Below are 26,016 nucleotides of genomic sequence, written 5' to 3' on the forward strand. Positions count from 1 at the left end.
GAGATATGATAGAGAAAGAGTGTAAAGAGAAGTTATGGCCCGAGAGAGAAGGGAGGGGGGTAAAAAGAGAGATTGGAAAGAGGAGGCAGTGGAGAAAGAAAGATGAGAGATGATAATTATAAAAATAAATTTAAGGTCTACTATGACCTCACATTAATGTCAACACTCGGCACTCTCTCAGTTCAACAACATTTTTCTGTCTAGCTGTTGTCTTCCCCAGAATCCTAGTGGATGTTACTAACTGCTATGCACTTACTTTTGTTAATTTATTACTGTATGTAGCATTATTTAATTTATGGTATAAAACATAAACAATATTAAAAAATATTCACAATAAGGTGTTTCACATTGGCTAAACATTCAAAAAGGGGGCAGGTTAGTGGGTGTGGTATGGGTAGGTAGTGTGCAGATATATATATCCAATTTGAAGATTGCAGCACTCTCACAAACTCTTACAGACTGAGCAATATACAGACCAGGGTGCATTAAGGATACAATAAGTGAATAAAGAAAATGCACTCTCTGGATTTAAAAGTTTCAATAAGCTTTACTGTTCTATATATATATATATATATATATATATATATATATATATATATATATATATATATATATATGTGTGTGTGTGTGTGACGTGTCTGAGCGAAACGGGGCACAGGTGAATGTACCTACCTGGGTGACATGTCTCTTCAAGATAGGGCACAGGTAAGTGTATTTGTGTGATGTGTCTCACTTTTAGTTCTACTACTCCCAACCCAATAAAACACATAGATGAAAACTCACCTTTCTTTCATGTAATTGGCAAGAGTCCATGAGCTAGTGACATATGGGATATACAATCCTACCAGGAGGGGCAAAATTTCCCAAACCTCAAAATGCCTATAAATACACCCCTCACTACACCCACAATTCAGTTTTACAAACTTTGCCTCCTATGAAGGTGATGAAGTAAGTTTGTGCTAAGATTTCTACGTTGACATGCGCTTCTCAGCATTTTTTGAAGCCCGATTCCTCTGAGAGTACAGTGAATGACAGAGGGATGTGAAGGGAGTATCACCTATTGTATGCAATGGTTTTCCTCACGGGAGATCTATTTCATAGGTTCTCTGTTATCGGTCTTAGAGATTCATCTCCTACCTCCCTTTTCAGATCGACAATATACTCTAATATTCCATTACCTCTACTGATAACCGTTTCAGTATTGGTTTGGCTATCTGCTATATGTGAATGGGTGTCTTTTGGTAAGTATATTTTCATTACTTAAGACACTCTCAGCTATGGTTTGGCACTTTATGTATTTATATAAAGTTCTAAATATATGTATTGTACTTTATATTTGCTATGATTCAGGTTTCAGTATATTTCCTTTGCAGACTCTCAGTTTCATATATGGGAAATGCATTTTTTAGGAAAAATGTATTACTTACCTGGGGTATAGTCTTTTTTCAATTGACTGTCATTTTAAATTCGCTGGCAGAATTAGGCTCGCGAGGGCGCGAAATGCCAATGTATAGTGCGTAATTTTTGGCGCGAAGTGACGTTCGATGACGCAAATTCGTCATTTCCGGGGTCTTAGTCGACACCGAGTCCTTTCACAGTGTTGCGTCTTCAATGACGCGAGTGTGTCATTTCCATTTGTTGTTAGAGCCAAACAAAAAAATCTGTTTTGCAAATCAAAAGAAAAAGTATACACTTATAGCACTCCTAGGTCTATGACTCAAATAATATTTGTTGTGGTAACTTTAATTAAATCAAAAAACACTAATTATTCCTGAGGGAATAAATGAAATGGAAAGAAGACTTGAAATGATAGGAATATTAAAATATAACTTTTATTGGGTTTAAATAAAATAGGAAAAATTTATTAAAACCACACTTAGGTACCGACTGTAAGTTGAATCTAACCAATATCAGTGAAAAATCTTGGTGATTACCACTACTAATGACCACTACTGCAATAAATATTACAAAGGGTAAAAAAGTTGCCTTGTAATTATAATTGCACAATATTATAATGCACTATCCAGTGAATATGAAGGGTATAAATAAGTATACCTTATGTAAAGATTATATTATGGCAATTGGTTATATCCCTTATCAGAGGTATCTCCTCAATATATTGTTTTTATAATAGCACAGATAATGTTGCTATCAAATATTAGCAGATCTGCTGGAATAGCAGTTATTTTAATTAAAACTGATTTATTATAGTTTTACTAAATCAGTATATTAATTATTCTTGATGTGTTTGTTTGTGTGTTAGTAGAGATGATAATTCTTAAATAATTCAAGTAGTCTAGTTAGTTTCAATGTTCAGTGTGTTTAGTGCCCTTTGGTTATGCAGCGTCAGGATAAAGTGACCTTAGTTGATTTATATTGCTGGATTGGTTAAACTTCTATGATGACCAAGATATTGGGTAAACTTGAATAGAGAGCTGCAAATTAAAGCGCCATTGGTTGTCGCCTTAGAACTGATAATAGCTTTTAGATAAATACAGTAATTGACTTCTGACCATGTAGTCATATATCATATCTAAGCTTTAGTGTTAGCTGCTCGATAGTGGCCGTATGTGGCAATAATAAACAACATAAGATTGGTGTTCTTAGGTTGTGCTAAGTGTTACTCACTGTACACCGTGACTATGAGATATTTGTGCGATGCCACAGTTTGTTAATTAAATTACAACTGAAGTCACCATTAATAGGTTAAGCTAAGTTTAAATTGTAGCCTCTCAGTCACTTGCCCTGTGCTGTTAAACACACAACTGTCATATATGCAAGTCAGAAGTGACATCACACCACCGGGATTCACTGTATAATATAACCGGCAAGCCTCAATGCCGCCGCGATCTGAGTTAGAATATTAGCTTGGGTTAATTATTGCATGCACTCTGAGACTCATTCATACCCCCACCTACGAGTATAAGCTATGTGGATTATGTATTAGCGCGTCTCCCTATATACGGGACATCCGCTTCCACACAACTCTAGCTGGGGATTTGTGCTGCACTTGATCAGAGTAAGGGTTACTCGCTAAGTATAACTGACCGCGGCACGTACAAGTTTGTGTTTGATATTGATATACAAAAACTTATTCATCGTTCGTATGCCAGGCTGTTAGATTGTGAAGCTAAAATGCTCCATTGTAGCCGCATTAGATTATACCAGAGGTTATTGTTACAATGTTGATACAGTGTCAGTTAATACTACCCGAGACTTACACACTGAAGCTAGAGAAGCAAATCTGCTCTATAGGAGATAACCGCTTGGTCTAGAGATTATTACCACAAACACAGAACAGTTTTTACTAACAGAGATTCACACACTGTAACTTGTGAAGCAGATCTGCTATGTAGGAGATGACCGCACAGATATAGTGGGTATTACCGAAGTGGTTTAGCACATATTAAATCATATAGTAAACAGATAGTTAGATGACTACAGTAAATTTCGGTAGCCTAAGGCTGTCTAAAAACACAGGAGCTCCTAGGACTCCTCACCATTGCCCTATCATCCCTAACATGTTTCGCCACTTAACATGGCTTTTTCAAAGGTGAACGCGCCGCTATGTTGGCGGCTTTTTAAGGCTGTTGATAACACGCCCCCAATAGGCGTGTATAATTATTTGGACCAATGACATTTGTTTGAATTCTGATAGACAGCGAGGGTCGGTTTGAGGGTTGTTCTCATAGTTAAAGGTTCTTGCTGCAAGCTGTCATTGATTTGTTGGGTCAGATGGATACCATTTTATAAGTAAAGTTAAACTACAGTATTTGGATTGGAAATAATAATACCTCCCGATCTTAGTCAGCAAACTAAGCCTGCTAACATATTGATGTAAACATTGTGTTAAATACCATTCATCAATAATGGTGATCCACTACTGTACGATTTATTGTTGTGTATATATTCCCCATACTCAATCTATAATAGATTTAAACCATAAGAAATGATTGGATAAGCCGTAATGATACTAGTGCTATTACTAACAGTGACGTGATAATTTCTGTAAAATATTTGTTGTGTGATCTAAATTGATCCTTTGTGTAAAGTTTGTAACGATGAGTGAAAGTAACACCGTTTATTAAAAAATTAATAAAAGTGTAAATATAAGGAAATTGTGTTATAGATTGTGAATATTATGCAACTATAATATTATGTAAGTGCCTGCTAGTGAGAAATTAGCTGTGTTTTAATCTAAATATAAAAAGTGACTAGATATAGGAGAGTCCCATGAATAATGGGGGTTTCGGTAATGGTGTCAGTGGAAACAGAGGTTAATAAGTGTTGTGAAGAAAGGGGGGGGCAGAGTAAAAATGTGTTATTTAATCATATTAGAAAAGTTTTGTTTATTAATCGGGAAAAATGTGTCTTAAACAAGTATTCAATTGTGAATATAGTATTGACCTCAGTATTGATTTGGTTAAGACTGCCACTATATGTTCTGAAACATAAGTTGTAAGCAACTTAATATTTTATTAGTATATTCTTGTAAATTAATACAAGAATGGTTTATATTTAGTGCTGTTGCTATGCATTTAAGAGTATTAGAGTTTAGTACAGAGTATCTGAGGGAATTGTTAATTTGAACTTTCAAGAATAAGAGTAGTAGTTCTTTTTTATTTTTTTATTAACTATTACCTATAAAAAGGGAGTGAAATTATTCACTTCATTTAGTCCATTAGGTTGAACTGAGTTGAGTAGGAAAATCCATTTGCTTTCAGCTTTAAGCAAGACATTCTCTACATTACCCCCTCTTATGCCTAATTGTATTTTCTGGATCCCAAAGCATTTGAGTTCAGACTGCTTGGAATTATGTTTATTCAGGAAGTGGCGAGCTACAGATGTTATATTTTTTCCTTCTTGTAGGTCTTTAGTTGCGTTCTTGATGTTCCTCCGATGTTCCTTGAGTCTCTGTCTTATTTTTCTTGTTGTCATGCCAACGTATACCAAATTACACTTGCATTGTAAAACATATATGACTCCCTCCGTGTGACAGTTTATGTACGATTCAATTTTATGGACTTTGTCAAACCGATGAGAAATTTCTTGTTTCTTCACCATGAAGCTGCATGTGCTGCATGTGCCGCATTTGAATGAGCCTTTCCTAAAGGCTCCCGTGGTTTTTGGTCCTTGTAGGTGACTAGGACTAATGAGATCTTTAAGATTTCGGGTTCTTCTGAAACCAGTCTGCACTTTTTCTCACTAGCAGGCACTTACATAATATTATAGTTGCATAATATTCACAATCTATAACACAATTTCCTTATATTTACACTTTTATTAATTTTTTAATAAACGGTGTTACTTTCACTCATCGTTACAAACTTTACACAAAGGATCAATTTAGATCACACAACAAATATTTTACAGAAATTATCACGTCACTGTCAGTAATAGCACTAGTATCATTACGGCTTATCCAATCATTTCTTATGGTTTAAATCTATTATAGATTGAGTATGGGGAATATATACACAACAATAAATCGTACAGTAGTGGATCACCATTATTGATGAATGGTATTTAACACAATGTTTACATCAATATGTTAGCAGGCTTAGTTTGCTGACTAAGATCGGGAGGTATTATTATTTCCAATCCAAATACTGTAGTTTAACTTTACTTATAAAATGGTATCCATCTGACCCAACAAATCAATGACAGCTTGCAGCAAGAACCTTTAACTATGAGAACAACCCTCAAACCGACCCTCGCTGTCTATCAGAATTCAAACAAATGTCATTGGTCCAAATAATTATACACGCCTATTGGGGGCGTGTTATCAACAGCCTTAAAAAGCCGCCAACAGAGCGGCGCGTTCACCTTTGAAAAAGCCATGTTAAGTGGCGAAACATGTTAGGGACGATAGGGCAATGGTGAGGAGTCCTAGGAGCTCCTGTGTTTTTAGACAGCCTTAGGCTACCGAAATTTACTGTAGTCATCTAACTATCTGTTTACTATATGATTTAATATGTGCTAAACCACTTCGGTAATACCCACTATATCTGTGCGGTCATCTCCTACATAGCAGATCTGCTTCACAAGTTACAGTGTGTGAATCTCTGTTAGTAATAACTGTTCTGTGTTTGTGGTAATAATCTCTAGACCAAGCGGTTATCTCCTATAGAGCAGATTTGCTTCTCTAGCTTCAGTGTGTAAGTCTCGGGTAGTATTAACTGACACTGTATCAACATTGTAACAATAACCTCTGGTATAACCTAATGCAGCTACAACGGAGCATTTTAGCTTCACAATCTAACAGCCTGGCATACGATCGATGAATAAGTTTTTGTATATCAATATCAAACACAAACTTGTACGTGCCGCGGTCAGTTATACTTAGCGAGTAACCCTTACTCTGATCAAGTGCAGCACAAATCCCCAGCTAGAGTTGTGTGGAAGCAGATGTCCCGTATATAGGGAGACGCGCTAATACATAATCCACATAGCTTATACTCGTAGGTGGGGGTATGAATGAGTCTCAGAGTGCATGCAATAATTAACCCAAGCTAATATTCTAACTCAGATCGCGGCGGCATTGAGGATTGCCGGTTATATTATACAGTGAATCCCGGTGGTGTGATGTCACTTCTGACTTGCATATATGACAGTTGTGTGTTTAACAGCACAGGGCAAGTGACTGAGAGGCTACAATTTAAACTTAGCTTAACCTATTAATGGTGACTTCAGTTGTAATTTAATTAACAAACTGTGGCATCGCACAAATATCTTATAGTCACGGTGTACAGTGAGTAACACTTAGCACAACCTAAGAACACCAATCTTATGTTGTTTATTATTGCCACATACGGCCACTATCGAGCAGCTAACACTGAAGCTTAGATATGATATATGACTACATGGTCAGAAGTCAATTACTGTATTTATCTAAAAGCTATTATCAGTTCTAAGGCGACAACCAATGGCGCTTTAATTTGCAGCTCTCTATTCAAGTTTACCCAATATCTTGGTCATCATAGAAGTTTAACCAATCCAGCAATATAAATCAACTAAGGTCACTTTATCCTGACGCTGCATAACCAAAGGGCACTAAACACACTGAACATTGAAACTAACTAGACTACTTGAATTATTTAAGAATTATCATCTCTACTAACACACAAACAAACACATCAAGAATAATTAATATACTTATTTAGTAAAACTATAATAAATCAGTTTTAATTAAAATAACTGCTATTCCAGCAGATCTGCTAATATTTGATAGCAACATTATCTGTGCTATTATAAAAACAATATATTGAGGAGATACCTCTGATAAGGGATATAACCAATTGCCATAATATAATCTTTACATAAGGTATACTTATTTATACCCTTCATATTCACTGGATAGTGCATTATAATATTGTGCAATTATAATTACAAGGCAACTTTTTTACCCTTTGTAATATTTATTACAGTAGTGGTCATTAGTAGTGGTAATCACCAAGATTTTTCACTGATATTGGTTAGATTCAACTTACAGTCGGTACCTAAGTGTGGTTTTAATAAATTTTTCCTATTTTATTTAAACCCAATAAAAGTTATATTTTAATATTCCTATCATTTCAAGTCTTCTTTCCATTTCATTTATTCCCTCGGGAATAATTAGTGTTTTTTGATTTAATTAAAGTTACCACAACAAATATTATTTGAGTCATAGACCTAGGAGTGCTATAAGTGTATACTTTTTCTTTTGATTTGCAATTTAGTTTCTTTACACAGCACCCACACCCTGCCACATTATGGCTTACTAAAAGGTAAATAGGTCTTTCCATTCTGAGTAGTGCCATTGGTTCCCCTCCAACTCTTAAAAAATTCTGTTTGTTGTGCGTCATACTTGGCGCCAAATATATTCATTATTTAAAACCCCATTCCTAAATGCCTCGTTCCTTTTTTCTCTATCAGAGGGCTATGCTGTTTGCATTTTTTCCCATTCCTGAAACTGCCATATAAGAAAATTGATAATTTTGCTTTATATGTTGTTTTTTCTCTTACAATTGCAAGATGTTTCAATCTGATCCTGTCTCAGAAATCACTGTTAGAACCCTGCTGCCTGATAACAGTTCTACCAAAGCTAAGTACATTTGTTGTAAACTTGTGGAGATTATATCTCCAGATGTGGAGTGTAATAGTTGTCATGATAAACTTTTACATGCACAGAATGTGTCCATCAGTAATAGTACATTGCCTGTTGCTGTTCCTTCAACATCTAATGTACAAGTTATACCTGTGAATTTAAAAGAATTTATTTCTAATTCTATTCAGAAGGCTTTGTCTGCCATCCGCCTTTTAATAAACGTAAAAGGTCTTTTAAAACTTCTCATAAAGTTTATGAAATTTCAAATGACCGACAACATACTGAATTATGCTCCTCTGATGAGGATTTATCTGATTCAGAAGATCCTTCCTCAGATATTGACACTGACAAATCTACTTATTTATTTAAAATGGAGTATTTTCGTTCTTTGTTAAAAGAAGTGTTGATTACATTGGATATTGAGGAAAATAGTCCTCTTGATACTAAAACTAGTAAACATTTAAATTCTGTTTATAAACCTCCTGTGGTTACCCCAGAGGTTTTTCCAGTTCCTGATGCTATTTCTGATATGATTTCTAAGGAATGGAATAGGCCTGGTACTTCTTTTATTCCTACTTCAAGGTTTAAAAAATTGTATCTTTTGCCAGCAGTTGGATACATTGGAGTTTTGGGAAAAGATCCTCAAAGTTGATGGGGCTATCTCTACTCTTGCAAAACGTACTACTATTCCTATGGAAGATAGTACTTCTTTTAAAGCTCCTTTAGATAGGAAACTTGAATCTTATCTAAGGAAAGCCTATTTATATTCTGGTCATCTTCTCAGGCCTGCAATTTCTTTGGCTGATGTTGCAGCTGCATCAACTTTTTGGTTGGAAAATTTAGCGCAACAAGAATTGGATTCTGATTTGTCTAGCATTGTTCGCTTGCTTCAACATGCTAATCGTTTTATTTGTCATGCCATTTTTTATATCATGAAATTAATGTTAAATCTATGTCTTTAGCTATTTTAGCTAGAAGAGCTTTGTGGCTTAAATCTTGGAATGCTGACATGACTTCTAAGTCTAGATTGCTATCTCTTTCTTTGCAAGGTAATTAGTTATTTGGTTTTCAGTTGGATTAGATTATTTCAACTGTCACTGGGGGGAAGGGAGTTTTTTTGCCTCAGGATAAAAGACCTAAGTGTAAATCTAAAACTTCTAACCGTTTTTGTTCCTCTCGACAAATTAAGGAACAGAAACCTAATCCTTCCCCCAAGGAATCTGTTTCCAGTTGGAAACCTTCTTCAAATTGGAATAAATCCAAGCCATTTAAGAAACCAAAGCCAGCCCCCAAGTCCGCATGAAGGTGCGGCCTTCATTCCAGCTCTGCTGGTAGGAGGCAGATTAAGATTTTTCAAGGATGTTTCGGCAAATTCTGTCCAAAATCAATCGATTCTGAGTATTGTCTCTCAGGGGTACCGAATAGGATTCAGAGTAAGACCTCCTGTGAGAAGATATTTTCTCTCACGCATCCCAGCAAATCCAGTAAAGGCTCAGGCTTTCCTGAAGTATGCTTCAGACCTGGGCCTCTAGTTATCAAGCCGTCAACCGCAAATACGCTGGAATTCCACAGCGTATTTGTGGCTAGGCTGATTCGCCATAGTTATCAAGCCCTACAGCCCAGCAAAAGTAGAATCTAGTGACGTAACATACGATCCGCCGGACTCAGTCCAACACAAATCGATTGTTACGTCACTTCAGATGTTCCGAACGCAAGTTCGGCACAATCTGACTACTTTTGCTAGTTATCAAAGAACTAGCAGGTACGCTCGCCACTATTCCGGGCCAGCGTACCTGATTTGGCGGATCCCATAGGAATCAATGGGATTCTGACAGCAGCGAGAGCTCATGTTCGCTGCTGCCCGATATCCCATTTATTCCTATGGGAAGTGTCTGCACCTAACACCCTAACATGTACCCCGAGTCTAAACACGCCTAATCTCCCCCCCCCTACACCGCGCGCCACCTACTTTATACTTATTAACCCCTAATCTGCCGCCCCGACACCGCCGCTACCTACATTATAGGTATTAACCCCTAAACCGCCGCTCCCGGACCCTGCTGCCACCTACATTATACTTATTAACCCCTAATCTGCCGTCCCCTATACCGCCGCCACCTACATAAAGTTATTAACCCCTATCCTGCCGATCACGGACCCCGCCGCAAATAAATTGTTTAACCCCTAAACTGCCGCACCCGAAGCCCTCCGCCACCTACATTACATTTATTAACCCCTATCCTGCCCCCCCTACACCACCGCTACTTACAGTACGTTGATTAACCCCTAATCTACCCCCCTACACCGCCGCCACTATATGAAATGAATTAACCCCAAAACCTAAGTCTAACCCTAACACTCCCATAACTTAAATATTATTTCAATTAATCTAAATAAATATTCCTATCATTGAATAAATTATTCATATTTTAAACTAAATACTTACCTATAAAATAAACCCTAAGATAGCTACAATATAATTAATATTTACATTGTAGCTATTTTAGGGTTTATTTTTATTTTACATGCAACTTTGTATCTATTTTAACTAGGTACAATAGCTATTAAATAGTTAATAACTATTTAATAGCTACCTAGTTAAAATAATTACAAATTTACCTGTAAAATAAATCCTAACATAAGTTACAAATACACCTAACTCTACGCTATCAATAAATTAATTAAATAAATTAACTACAATGATCTAAACTAAAATACAATTACATAAACTAAACTATATTACAAAAAAACAAACACTAAATTACAAAAATAAAAAAATATTACAAGAAGTTTAATCTAATTACACCTAATCTAAGCCCCCTAATAAAATAAAAAAGCCCCCCAAAATAATAAAATTCCCTACCCTAAACTACATTACAAATAGCCCTTAAAAGGGCCTTTTGCGGGGCATTGCCCCAAAGTAACCAGCTCTTTTACCAGCCCTTGAAAGGGCTTTTTGCGGGGCATTGCCCCAAAGTAATCAGCTCTTTTACCTGTAAAAAAAAAGCAATACAATACCCCCCAACATTACAACCCACCACCCACACACCCCTACTCTAAAACCCACCCGATCCCCCCTTAAATAAACCTAACACTACCCCATCGAAGATCACCCTACCTTGAGCCGTCTTCACCCAACCGGGCTGAACTCTTCATCCGATGCAGGCACAAGTGGGCCTCCAGCCAGGCAGAAGCCTTCATCCGATAGGGGCAGAAATCTTCATCCAAGCGGCATCTTCTATCTTCATCCTTCCGGCGATGAGCGGCTTCATCTTGAAGACCTCCGGCGCGGAACATCCAGCTCTACCGACAACTACCCGACGAATGACTGGTCCTTTAAATGACATCATCCAAGTTGGGTAGTCGTCGATAGAGCTGGATGTTCCGCGCCGGGGGTCTTCAAGATGAAGCCGCTCATCGCCGGAAGGATGAAGAAGAGATGCCGCTTGGATGAAGAATTCTGCTGGATGGAGGACCTCTTCTGCCCCGATCGAATGAAGACTTCTGCCCGGCTGGAGGACCACTTGTGCCCGCATCGGATGAAGAGTACGGCCCGGTTGGGTGAAGACGGCTCAAGGTAGGGTGATCTTCAATGGGGTAGTGTTAGGTTTATTTAAGGGGGGATCGGGTGGGTTTTAGAGTAGGGGTGTGTGGGTGGTGGGTTGTAATGTTGGGGGGCTATTGTATTGCTTTTTTTTTTTTTACAGGTAAAAGAGCTGATTACTTTGGGGCAATGCCCCGCAAAAAGCCCTTTTAAGGGCTAGTAAAAGAGCTGGTTACTTTGGGGCAATGCCCCGCAAAAGGCCCTTTTAAGGGCTATTTGTAATGTATTTTAGGGTAGGGAATTTTATTATTTTTGGGGGCTTTTTTATTTTATTAGGGGGCTTAGATTAGGTGTAATTAGATTAAATTTCTTGTAATATTTTTTATTTTTTGTAATTTAGTGTTTTGTTTTTTGTACTATAGTTTAGTTTATTTAATTGTATTTTAGTTTAGATCATTGTAGTTAATTTATTTAATTAATTTATTGATAGTGTAGTGTTAGGTGTATTTGTAACTTAGGTTAGGATTTATTTTACAGGTACTTTTGTAATTATTTTAACTAAAAATAAACCCTAAAATAGCTATAATATAACTATTAGTTATATTGTAGCTATATTAGGGTTTATTTTATAGGTAAGTATTTATTTTTAAATAGGATTAATTTATTTAATGATAGGAATATTTATTTAGATTAATTTAAATAATATTTAACGGCTAGATTTAGAGTTCTGCGGCCAAAGGGGTGCGTTAGCTACACGTGCTTTTTTTCCCCCGCACCTTTTAAATACTGCTGGTATTTAGAGTTCACAGAAGGGCTGCGTTAGGCTCCGAAAAGGGAGCGTAGAGCATAATTTACCGCCACTGCAACTCTCAATACCAGCGGTGCTTACGGACGCGGCCAGCTTAAAAAACGTGCTCGTGCACGATTCCCCCATAGGAAACAATGGGGCCGTTTGAGCTGAAAAAAAAACCTAACACCTGCAAAAAAGCAGCGTTCAGCTCCTAACGCAGCCCCATTGTTTCCTATGGGGAAACACTCCCTAAGTCTGCACCTAACACCCTAACATGTACCCGAGTCTAAACACCCCTAACCTTACACTTATTAACCCCTAATCTGCCGTCCCCGCTATCGCTGACCCCTGCATATTATTATTAACCCCTAATCTGCCGCTCTGTACACCGCCGCAACCTACGTTATCCTTATGTACCCCATATCTGCTGCCCCTAACACCGCCAACCCCTATATTATATTTATTACCCCCTAATCTGCCCCCCCCCCAATGTCGCTGCTACCTACCTACAATTATTAACCCCTAATCTGCCGACCGGACCTCACTGCTACTTTAATAAATGTATTAACCCCTAAAGCTAAGTCTAACCCTAACACCCCCCTAAGTTAAATATAATTTTTATCTAACGAAATAAAATAAATCTTATTAAATAAATTATTCCTATTTAAAGGGACACTGTACCCAAAATATTTCTTTTGTGATTTAGATTGAGCATGACATTTTAAGCAACTTTCTAATTTACTCCTATAATCAGTTTTTCTTCGTTCTCTTGCTATCATTATTTGAAAAAGAAGGCATCTAAGCTTTTTTTTGGTTTCAGTACTCTGGACAGCACTTTTTTATTGGTGGATGAATTGTAGTTAATTTATTTAATTAATTTATTGATAGTGTAGTGTTAGGTGTATTTGTCCACCAAATCAGCAAGGACAACCCAGGTTGTTCACCAAAAATGGGCTGGCATTTAAACTTACATTTCTGCATTTCAAATAAAGATACCAAGAGAATGAAGACAATTTGATAATAGGAGTAAATTAGAAAGTTGCTTAAAATTTCATGCTCAATCTGAATCACGAAAGAAAGATTTTGGGTACAGTGTCCCTTTTAAAGCTAAATACTTACCTGTAAAATAAACCCTAATATAGCTACAATATAAATAATAATTATATGGTAGCTATTTTAGGATTAATATTTATTTTACAGGCAACTTTGTATTTATTTTAACCAGGTACAATAGCTATTAAATAGTTAATAACTATTTAATAGCTACCTAGTTAAAATAATTACAAAATTACCTGTAAAATAAATCCTAACCTAAGTTACAATTAAACCTAACACTACACTATCAATAAATTAAATAAATACAAATAAATACACTAACTAAAGTACAAAAAATAAAAAAAGAACTAAGTTACAAAAAATAAAAAAATAATTTACAAACATTATAAAAATATTACAACAATTTTAAGCTAATTACACCTACTCTAAGCCCCCTAATAAAATAACAAAGCCCCCAAAAATAAAAAAAATGCCCTACCCCATTCTAAAATAAAAAGTTAACAGCTCTTTTACCTTACCAGCCCTTAAAAGGGCCTTTTGCGGGGCATGCCCCAAAGAATTCTGCTCTTTTGCCTGTAAAAAAAAAACATACAATACCCCCCAACATTACAACTCACCACCCACATAGCCCTAATCTAATCCAAACCCCCCTTAAATAAACCTAACACTAAGCCCCTGAAGATCTTCCTACCTTGTCTTCACCACGCCGGGTATCACCGATCCGTCCAGAAGAGGGTCCAAAGTCTTCAGTCTTCCTCCTATCCGGGCGATGTCTTCATCCAAGCGGGGGCTGACGAGGTCCATCATCCGGCTGAAGTCTTCTATCAAGCGGCATCTTCAATCTTCTTTCTTCCGGCTCCATCTTCATCCCTCCGACACGGAACATCCTTCCTCCACGACGAACTCCCGACGAATGAAGGTTCCTTTAAGGGACGTCATCCAAGATTAATTAAGGTAGGAAAATTCTGATTGGCTGATGGAATCAGGCAATCAGATTCAAGTTCAACAGCCAATAGAATGCGAGCTCAATCTGATTGGCTGATTGGATCAGCCAATCGGATTGAACTTGAATCTGATTGGCTGATTCCATCAGCCAATCAGAATTTTTCTACCTTAATTCCAATTGGCTGATAGAATCCTATCAGCCAATCGGAATTCGAGGGACGCCATCTTGGATGACTTCCCTTAAAGGAACCTTCATTTGTCGGGAGTTCGTCGTGGAGGACGGATGTTCCGCGTCGGCGGGATGAAGATGGAGCCGGAAGAAAGAAGATTGAAGATGCCGCTTGATAGAAGACTTCAGCCGGATGATGGAGGGGGGGGTATTGTATTTTTTTTTTTTTACAGGCAAAAGAGCAGAATTCTTTGGGGCATGCCCCGCAAAAGGCCCTTTTAAGGGCTGGTAAGGTAAAAGAGCTTTTCAATTTTTATTTTAGAATAGGGTAGGGTATTTTTTTATTTTGGGGGGCTTTGTTATTTTATTAGGGGGCTTAGAGTAGGTGTAATTAGCTTAAAATTGTTGTAATATTTTTATAATGTTTGTAAATTATTTTTTTTATTTTTTGTAACTTAGTTCTTTTTTTATTTTTTGTACTTTAGTTAGTGTATTTATTTGTATTTATTTGTAGGTATTTGTATTTAATTTATTTAATGATAGTGTAGTGTTAGGTTTAATTGTAACTTAGGTTAGGATTTATTTTACAGGTAATTTTGTAATTATTTTAACTAGGTAGCTATTAAATAGTTATTAACTATCTAATAGCTATTGTACCTAGTTAAAATAAATACAAAGTTACCTGTAAAATAAATATTAATCCTAAAATAGCTACAATATAATTATTATTTATATTGTAGCTATATTAGGGTTTATTTTACAGGTAAGTATTTAGCTTTAAATAGGATTAATTTATTTAATTAGATTTATTGTATTCCGTTAGATAAAAATTATATTTATCTTAGGGGGGTGTTAGGGTTAGACTTAGCTTTAGGGGTTAATACATTTATTAGAGTAGCAGTGAGGTCCGGTCGGCAGATTAGGGGTTAATAATTGTAGGTAAGGTAGCGGCGACGTTGGGGGGGGGGGGCAGATTAGGGGTTAATAAATATTATGTAGGTGTCGGCGGTGTTAGGGGCAGCAGATTAGGGGTACATAGGGATGATGTAGGTTGCGGCGGTGTGCGGTCGGCAGATTAGGGGTTAAAAAATTTAATAGAGTGGTGGCGATGTGGGGGGGGCCTCGGTTTAGGGGTACATAGGTAGTTTATTGGTGTTAGTGTACTTTAGAGCACAGTAGTTAAGAGCTTTATGAATCGGCGTTAGCCCAGAAAGCTCTTAACTCCTGGCTTGTCATTAGATTTCTAACGCTCACTTCAGCCAAGACTCTAAATACCGGCGTTAGAAAGATCCCATTGAAAAGATAGGATACGCAATTGGCGTAGGGGGATCTGCGGTATGGAAAAGTCGCTGCTGGAAAGTGAGCGTTAGACCCTTTCCTGACTGACTCTAAATACCAGCGGGCGGCCAAAACCAGCGTTAGGACCCCCTAACGCTGGTTTTGACGGCTAACGCAGAACTCTAAATCCTGGCGTATGTTAGGGGGGTGTTGGGGTTAGACTTAGGTTTAGGGGTTAATTCATTTAATATAGTGGTGGCGGTGTAGGGGGGGTAGATTAGGGGTTAATCAATGTAATGTAGGTGGCAGCGGTGTGGGGGGGGCAGGATAGGGGTTAATAAATGTAATGTAGGTGGCGGCGGGCTCCGGGAGCGGCGGTTTAGGGGGTAAAACAGTATAGTATAGTGTGGGTGCTTAGTGACATGCTATCAAGAAAGCTGCGAAGAAGCCGATGAGCAGCGAGATCGATGACTGTCAGTTAACAACAGTCCGCTGCTCATCGCTCCGTACTTGGTGCGCGGCTTCTTGACAGCTTTCTTGATAACTTTGACGAACGTATTCAGGTCCGCGGCGGCAATGTAAGGCGAGCGTATTGGGCCGGCGAATGCAGGTAAATACGGAGCTTCATAACTAGAGGTCCTGGAGTTTTCAAGGGTATTCATGCTGGTTCCGATTCATCCAGATCATTATCAATTTCTGAGATTCTCTTTTCTAGACAAGCATTACCAATTTGTCGCTCTTCCTTTTGGCCTAGCGACAGCTCAAAGAATCTTTTCTAAGGTTCTTGGTGCCCTACTCTCTTTAATCAGAGAGCAGGGTATTGCAGTGTTTCCTTATTTGGACGATATCTTGGTTCTAGCTCAGTCTTTACATTCTGCAGAATCTCACACAAATCAACTAGTGCTGTTTCTTCGAAAACATGGTTGGAGGATCAATTTACCAAAAAGTTCTTTGATTCCTCAGACAAGGGTCTCCTTTTTAGGTTTACAGATAGATTCAGTGTCCATGACTCTGTCTCTAACAGACAAGAGACGTTTTAAAATTGGTTTCAGCCTGTCAGAACCTTCAGTAGCTATGTGCATGGAAGTTTTAGGTCTCATGACTGCAGCATCGGACGCGATCCCCTTTGCTCATTTTCATATGAGACCTCTCCAGCTTTGTATGCTGCACAAATGTTGCAGGGATTATACAAGGATCTCACAATTAATATCCTTAAATCCCAATGTTCGACTATCTCTGACTTGGTGGTTAGATCACCATCGTATAGTTCTAGGGGCCTCTTTTTTTCATCCAATCTGGACTATGATCACAACAGATGCAAGTCTTTCAGGTTGGGCAGCTGTTTGGGGATCTCTGACAGCACAAGGGGTTTGGAAATCTCAAGAGGCAAGATTACCAATAAATATTTTGGAACTCTGTGCGATTTTCAGGGCTCTTCAGATTTGGCCTTTGTTGAAGAGAGAACCGTTCATTTGTTTTCAGACAGACAATATCACAACTGTGGCATATGTCAATCATCAGGGTGGGACTCATAGTCCCCAAGCTATGAAAGAAGTATCTTGGATACTTGCTTGGGCGGAATCCAGCTCCTGTCTAATTTCTGCGGTTCATATCCCAGGTATAGACAATTGGGAAGTGGATTATCTCAGCCAGATGTGTTTTCTCAGGTTGTTTATATGTGGGGTCTTCCAGAAATAGATCTGATGGCTTCTCATCTAAACAAGAAACTTCCCAGGTACCTGTCCAGGTCCAGTGATCCTCAGGCGGAAGCAGTGAATGCGTTGTTATCAACCTGCTTATATTTTCCCGCCTTTAGTTCTTCTTCCAAGAGTGATCTCCAAAATCATCATGGAGCAATCGTTTGTGTTGCTGGTGGCTCCAGCATGGCCTCACAGGTTTTGGTATGCGGATCTTGTTCGGATGTCCAGTTGCCAACCTTTGCCACTTCCATTAAGACCGGACCTTCTGTCTCAAGGTCCGTTTTTCCATTAGGATCTCAAATTATTCAATTTGAAGGTATGGAAATTGAACGCCTAGTGTTTAGTCATACAGGTTTCTCTGACTCGGTGATTAATACTATGTTACAGGCTCGTAAATCTGTTTCTAGAAAGTTTTATTATCGCGTTTGGAAGAGTTATATTTCATGGTGTTCTTCTCGTAAATTCTCTTGGCATTCTTTCAGAATTCCTAGAATTTTACAGTTTCTTCAGGATGGTTTGGATAAGGGTTTGTCTGCAAGTTCCTTGAAGGGACAAATCTCTGCTCTTTCTGTTTTATTTTACAGAAAGATTTCTAAGCTTCCTGATATTCACTGTTTTGTACAGGTTTTGGTTCAAGCCTGTCATTAAATCAATCTCTTCTCCTTGGAGTCTTAATTTGGTTTTGAAGGCTTTATATGCTCCTCCATTTGAGCCTTTGCACTCTTTGGACATTAAACTACTTTCTTGGAAAGTGTTGTTCCTTTTGGCCATCTCTTCTGCTAGAAGAGTTTCAGAATTATATGCTCTTGAATCTCCTTTTTTGATTTTTCATCAGGTTAAGGCCGTTTTGCGGACTTCATTTTAATTCTTACCTAAGGTTGTGAATTCTGACATCATTATTAGAGAAATTGTTGTCCCTTCCTTGTGTCCTAATCCTAAGAATTCTTTGGCGAGATCATTACATTCTTTGGATGTGGTTAGAGCTTTGAAATATTATGTTGAAGCTACTAAAGATTTTAGGAAAACTTCTAGTCTATTTGTTATCTTTTCTGGTTCTAGGAAAGGTCAGAAGGCTTCTGTCGTTTCTTTGGCATTGCGGTTAAAGCTTTTGATTCATCAAGCTTATTTGGAGTCGGGTCAAGCCCCCTCAGAGAATTACAGCTAATTCTACTAGATCAGTCTCCACTTTGTGGGCTTTTAAGAATGAAGCTTCAGTTGATCAGATTTGCAAAACAGCAACTTGGTCTCTAAATTCTACCATTTTTATGTATTTGCTTCTTCTGAAGCAGTTTTTGGTAGAAAAGTTCTTCAGGCAGCTGTTTCAGTTTGATTCTTCTGCTTATGTTTTAAGTTTTACTTTTCATTTATGAGAATAAACTTCTATTTTGGGTTGTGGATTAATTTTTTTAAGGCAAAAAATGGCTGTTTTTATTTTTATCCCTCCCTCTCTAGTGACTCTTTCTTCGGTATTGCTATCCCATACGTCACTAGCTCATGGACTCTTGCCAGTTACATGAAAGAAAACACAATTTATGTAAGAACTTACCTGATAAATTGATTTCTTTCATATTGGCAAGAGTCCATGAGGCCCACCCCTTTTTTATGGTGGTTATGATTTTTTTGTAGAAAGCACAATTATTTCCAAATTCCTTTGTTGATGTGTTTTACTCCTTTCTTTATCACCCCACTACTTGGCTATTCGTTAAACTGAATTGGGGGTGTGGTGAGGGTGTATTTATAGGCATTTTGAGGTTTGGGAAACTTTGCCCCTCCTGGTAGGATTGTATATCCCATAAGTCACTAGCTCATGGACTCTTGCCAATATGAAAGAAATTAATTTATCAGGTAAATTCTTACATAAATTATGTTTTTATGTGTGGTGATTGTGATATAGCTTATGTAGGGCTGAATTCTAGATATAATTATAGCAAAAGACTGAAAACCGCTTCAGCACAAGGGTATTAAATGGCTCAGCAGTTAAAGGGATGGGAACGTCAAAATTAAACTTGCATGATTCAGATAGAGCATAACGTTTTAATACCCTTTTTAAGTCACTTCTATTTTCAAATGTGCTTTGTTCTCTTGGTATCCCTTGTTGAAAAGGAATACACACATATCCTACACTAGTGGGAGCTAGCTGCTTATTGGTGTCTGCATACATTTGTCTGTTGTGATTGATTAACTAGATGTGTTCATCTAGCTGTGCAATGCTGTTCCTTCAGCAAAGGCTAACAAGATAATGTAGCAAATTTGATAATAGAAGTAAATTAGAAAGTTTTTTAAAATTGTATGTTCTATCCAAATCATTGAAGACCATAATTAAGATAATTTATGTTGAAATAATTTTTATTGAGTATAAAATTGTTAATACAACAACAACATCATTCACAATCACGTGTTTGCATAGGCTGTCTTGCTAAGAGAGGCGTCATATATGCTGGATACAACATCACTGTTACTCATAATAGTAGTCCAATGGCCATGACCTTGTGCCTCTATAATCTTATAAAATAACGAGCCAGCCTAGTAAATTTAACAGCGTACTACAATAATTAACCCCCCCTCCCCCCCCTCCAGGAGGTGCCAATATAATTAACTAAAATTTTTAAGCCTTATATTATAAGTATGCCTAGATCTATCCTCTACTACTCTTCTAGAGGTATATCCCTATTTCAAGCCTTCACACTCGTATGGGTCTAATACTTCCATCCCTCGCCATCTATATGGTTATCTCCGTTCCCCCTCCCTCATATATGGTTCTGATCTCAGAATCCAATAAAACCATGTCTTCTGGAACTGCTCTGGTTGTCCCAACGTCCAAGCAGCTAATTCTGACAGGGTGTATGTATCTGTTATTTTTCCTACAACCTCTTGCCACGACGGCACCCCAACTTTCCAGTGCCGAGCTATGCATATTCTCAGGCATGTGCATAGTATTCTGATAAACCTGTTAACCGTCGAGTTGAATGGTTTTACCTCCTCGTGTAATAAGGCTTGCGACATCGTGAGGGTCACCCTTTCCTCCAGCAGTCTACTTATCAATTCTGATAGCTGCCCCCATAGTGCCTGAACTCCCTGACAATCCCACCACATGTGCCTAAATGTGCCTCTTTCCTTACATCCCCTATAACAATGCCCACTATGCGATGAGACAAAGTGAGCTGTTCTTTCGGGTGTCAGGTACCATCTATACATCACCTTGATGCAATTTTCTCTCATGTCAGCACTAACCAGACCCTTATAAGAATTTAACATCATTTCATTCCACTCACTGATCTCCCACCTTTCTGATGTGTCTTCCTCCCATCTCTCTGTCATAGCTAGTTTAGACTCGTGTTTAGCTTTCTGTATTAAAATATAAATCCTAGAAATCAGTTTTTCCCCCTATTTGGTGCCATTACCATTCTTTCCAGCTCTGTGACCTGACGTGGCCTCTTATTTGACGTGTATGCTGCTATTGCTGAACTAACTTGTAAGTACATAAACCAGTGTAACGTTTCCGGCTCAATTTGTTCCCTCATCTGGTTAAACGTGATCATTTTGGAGCTAGGTAGAAAGTCAGCCACCCTATATAGACCCTTATTCACCCACTTATCTACTAATCTACTCAGGTCTTTTGGCAGCAAGAGCTTAACAGGCCTTAACATTGAGTCTGACCTACACAAGTCCATCCCTCTCGCTATCTTATTCCACAGGCGTATGGCCTCTAGTGTTATAGGTGACCTATTATTCCACGATTTAGTGAGTGCCTCTGGGTCCCACAAAATGTGTGCCGCCCTCGAGTTACCCGCGATTTCCGTAATTAAGATAATTTAAATGGGCTATAGTGAGATTTTAATAAGCAAGGGAGAATGCATATTATTTTAAAAATTCACAAAACCCTATAATACGTCTCACATAGGAATTGGTTACAATTGGGGCTGTATTTGCAGCAAGTAAAATAACTGATACTAATTAACTCACTTTACTGCATGACACCGGTTGTATTTACTGTTGTTTCTTACTGATGTGACTGCTAGTGGTGTAGGCTCAGGCGTATTTAACTTAAATTACACAGTTTTTCACATTTTGTTTTAAACCATTTTTTAAAAAGATACTACAGAAATTGTAAAGAGTTATTTATTTATTTATTTATTTATTTTTTTCAGGTGAAAAGTATGCTAAAATTTCATGTAACATGGAACAAACAGAAGATCAGTGGCAAAGAAATATGGCAGAAGCTGCAGAGCAGGAAATATGTGACAATATAAGTACAGGTAGGTGAATGACACGTGAGTGTATTTGAGTGTATATACACAGGTGAGTGTATATAAGTGACACATGAGAGGGATGCAGGGCACAGGTGAGTGTTAAGTGTGTGACATGTCTGTGGAAAGCAGGGGATAGGTGAGTGTACATGTATGACATCTTTGAGGAAAGCAGGGCACATGTGAGTATACAGGTGTTATGTCTAAGAGAAGCAAGGCACAAGTGAGTGTATGTGGCACGTGAGAGGGATGCAGGGCATGGGTGAGTGTAACTGACATGTCTGTGGGAAACAGGGCACAGTTGAGTGTATGTGTGTGACATGTCTTTGGGAAGTAGGGCACATTTGAGTGTACGTGTGTGACATGTCTGAGGAAATCAGGGCAAATGTGAGTGTACGTGTGTGACACTTTAGAGGGATGTAGGGCACATGTAAGTGTTTGTGTGTGACATGTCTGTGGGAAACAGGGCACAGATAGTGTGACGTGTGAGATTGCATGGCACAGTTGAATGTAAGTGTGAGATGTGTCTGTGGGAAACGGCACAAGTGAGTGGGTGTTTGACGGGTCTTGGGAAACGGCAGAGATGCGTGTACATATTAGTGAACATGCACATCACACGCATACAGGGCACAAGGGAGTGTACGTGTGATGTGTATGTTCACTAATATAGTTTAGTTTACATATTACTTTTTATAAAAAAAGGATAATCTGGTCTTTATTATAAGTAAAGAATATATGGCATAAATGTAACATTCTTAAACAATAAAACAATCATTTATGTTGCATATTAAAGCGCTTTTACACTTAACCCGCATTGCTGTGATGTAAATGCTCAGTCTATTTAGAGTTAATTCACTAACTGTGGTGGTTTGATGTTATTTTGGAGATTTGTCACAAGTTGATATCTTTTTGGTTTAGCTGTATTGGGGTCTTTAAAGTGAAGGTAAACTTTAATGAATGAAAGCCCGTTTTTTAAAAATACTATTAAAAACAGGGACACTTTCAATCATCAAAGTTTACAAAGCAGCCATTTTTATTAAAAAAACTTACCTTTTTTTCTTTTCACAGCTAGAGCAGCTTACCCCACCTGTATTTCCTCTCTTCACATGTCAGCAATGACTAATCTGGCTTCCTCCAGTCATGGCTTTCCCCCCAGGGTAGTCATTGCCTGAGGCCATGCTTTAATTGGAGGAAGCCGGATTAGTCATTGATGACATATGAAGAGAGGATTTCCAGGAAGGGGAAGCTGCTCTGGCTGTGCAAAGAAGAGAGAGAGGTAAGTTTTTAATCAAAACGGCTGCTTTGTTAACTTTGATGAATGAGAGTACCCCTGTTTTTTATAGTATTTTTAAAAAACGGGCTTTGATTCATCAATGTTTACCTTCACTTTAAGCTTTTTCAGCTAAATAATCATCATCTAAATGATATAACAGAATTGCTGAGTAACACAGCTGGCTGGGGAGCTGCTGATTATCCCAGAAGGTGTAGTTGACACGTGAGTGAGATTCTTCTCTCTAATGAAGATTTTTATATTGCTTAGATATACTACACCACCTGGGGCCATTTTCTTTGTTTTTGTTGTTCTAGAGTCATCCTTGTTTTAACCAAAAGCAAGCAAGCATTAGTTACAATTATTTCAACCCATAAACTTATCTTTATATTACTAAAAGTTTCTGTGGACATAATTTTAAAAGGACTAGATACACTAAGTAGAAAAACAACATTAATTTCTATTTAGTTTGGTTTTTGACTAAGTGTGAATTCTCAGAAATGGTCCCTAATGTCCAGTAAATTGCCCTTAAGCCTTAGCATGGAAGCTTAAAAAATGTCTAGTTCTCACAGTGTCTACTACAAGTGTAGGGGAATGACTAAATCAGAACAGTTTTATGTTCTCATTATAAAATTATTATTTAATTAATAACATTACTCCCATTGTGTTTCTTATTGACAGAGGAATTCACGAACTGCAATAATCATGATCAGACTGCAGATGCTTCTTTACATCTTCTTCAAAATCAAAGAAGCCACGTGGGAAATTTATGTTCTGAATGTGGGAAATGTTTTCTTAAGAAATCACATCTTCTTAAACATCTAAAAATTCATACAGGAAAAACATTTTCCTGTCCTATATGTGGGAAATGTTTTAACTGTAAAAAGAGTATTGTTGCTCATCAGAAAATTCATACAGGAGAAAAAGAATTTTCATGTTCTGATTGTGGGAAATGCTTTACTCAGAAATCAAATCTTATTCGTCATCAGAAAATTCATATAGGGAAGAAAGGATTTTCATGTTCTGACTGTGAAAAATGTTTTACTCTGAAACTAACTCTTATTAGGCATCAGAAAATTCATAAAGGGGAGAACAGATTTTCATGTTCTGACTGTGAGAAATGTTTTACTCAGAAATCAAATCTTATTACACATCAGAAAATTCATACAGGGGAGAAAGGATTTTCATGTTCTGACTGTGGGAAATGTTTTACTCTTAAATCAAATCTCATTATGCATCAGAAAATTCATACAGGGGAGAAAGGATTTTCATGTTCTGACTGTGGGAAATGTTTTAATCAGAAATCAAATCTTATTATGCATCAGAAAATTCATACAGGGGAGAAAGCATTTTCATGTTCTGACTGTGGGAAATGTTTTACTCTGAAATCAAATCTTATTATGCATCAGAAAAGTCATACAGGAGAAAAAGCATTTTCATGTTCTGACTGTGGAAAATGTTTTACTCGGAAATCAAATCTAATTATGCATCAGAAAATTCATTCAGGAGAAAGGGCATTTTCATGTTCTGACTGTGGAAAATGTTTTACTCGGAAATCAACTCTTCTTATGCATCAGAAAATTCATACAGGAGAAAAATCATTTTCATGTTCTGACTGTGGAAAATGTTTTACTCGGAAATCAAATCTTATTATGCATCAGAAAATTCATACAGCAGAAAAAGGCAATTTCATGTTCTGACTGTGGAAAATGTTTTAGCCTGAAAACAAATCTTTATTACATATCAAAAAATTCATACAAAACATTACAGCAATGAATAAACAGCATCTTGCTATATAATTAAAAACTAATATATATTTCATTATGAATAACCTTTGGATTATAATGTATATTGAATAGCAACTATCTTTAGATGGATTTTTCCTCCAGAAAGCATTTAAAAAAATAAATCCTATTTAAATTTTTATCCACCCTGTGTGACCCAGTGTATTTGCCATTCGGGGGGGATCCAGGGTCCCTTTGTATGTTTGAATAGCCAAGTGATCACCTTGAGCCTCCATAATATTTTTAATTTTCTTCCTAAATGGAAAGAGTCCACAGCTGCATTGATTACTTTTGGGAAATAAGAACCTGGCCACCAGGAGGAGGCAAAGACACCCCAGCCAAAGGCTTAAATACTCCTCCCACTTCCCTCATCCCCCCAGGCATTCTTTGCTTTTCGTCCCAAGAGGTTGGCAGCGAAGTGTCATAAGTTGTCTCTTATGGAGGGTAGTACTCTTCGACATGGGACAGGAGTATTTAAGTAATCCTATCAGTCTCTCAGTGAGAGCCTGGATGAAAGTTAGAGTCCAGAGATGCAGGGAGAGTCTTTCTGCGAAACCATCACAACTCATATTAACAGCTCCACAAGCAATCAGCGTTGTCGAAATTCGCTTCGCTGCCTGCTTTTTTCTCTCAAGTCCATTGCGGAGGCGCTGCTTCTATTCGTCACACTTGAAGGGCTGTGTGCCTGTTCCATGGTGTAGATTCCGGTAAGATTGTTTCATTTTACTTCATCAGAATGTACTGTAACTTATTAATGTTTCCCGTAAGGAACTATCTTGCAGGACTTACTAAGTATATTTATAGGGCCTCAGTGAGGCTCCTTTGGTATCTTGGAATCAAGGGTTAATGTCTCCTGAGGGGGATTATTGGATAGGGTTTTTTTTAATCATGTTTGTTATGTGATTCAATCTGCTTATATGTAGTGTTAACTGGGCTCTTAGCTTAGAACATAAAGGCCTTTGGAAGTGATGCAACCTTATGGTTGGGTGCGCTTTTTTTGGACTGTGCGGTTCACCTTGTGACTGGACGTGTTTTCGTTCTGGTCTTCCATTTCCGCACTCCTGACCATGTGGCGACTGAAAAATTAGAGTCTGCTTGTGTCTGGTTCTAGGAGGTGGTTAGTGCCTCAGCCATTGTGGGTGTCAGG

General features: G+C 37.7%; 1 protein-coding gene across 1 annotated transcript in view; it reads left to right on the forward strand.

Moving 5' to 3' along the window:
• The window catches only part of LOC128657081 (zinc finger protein OZF-like), a 66,384-nt gene extending 41,373 nt beyond the window's left edge, over positions 1–25,011 (forward strand). Inside the window, exons 4-5 of the mRNA XM_053711320.1 lie at positions 21,717–21,824; positions 23,767–25,011. Of these exons, the coding sequence (XP_053567295.1) occupies positions 21,717–21,824; positions 23,767–24,785 (1,127 nt within the window). The 3' untranslated portion in view covers positions 24,786–25,011. The remainder of the gene's footprint in view (positions 1–21,716; positions 21,825–23,766) is intronic.
• Positions 25,012–26,016: the final 1,005 nt, after the last annotated feature.

The sequence above is a fragment of the Bombina bombina genome, chromosome 4, assembly GCF_027579735.1.
Source record: "Bombina bombina isolate aBomBom1 chromosome 4, aBomBom1.pri, whole genome shotgun sequence".
Taxonomy (NCBI): Eukaryota; Metazoa; Chordata; class Amphibia; order Anura; family Bombinatoridae; genus Bombina; species Bombina bombina.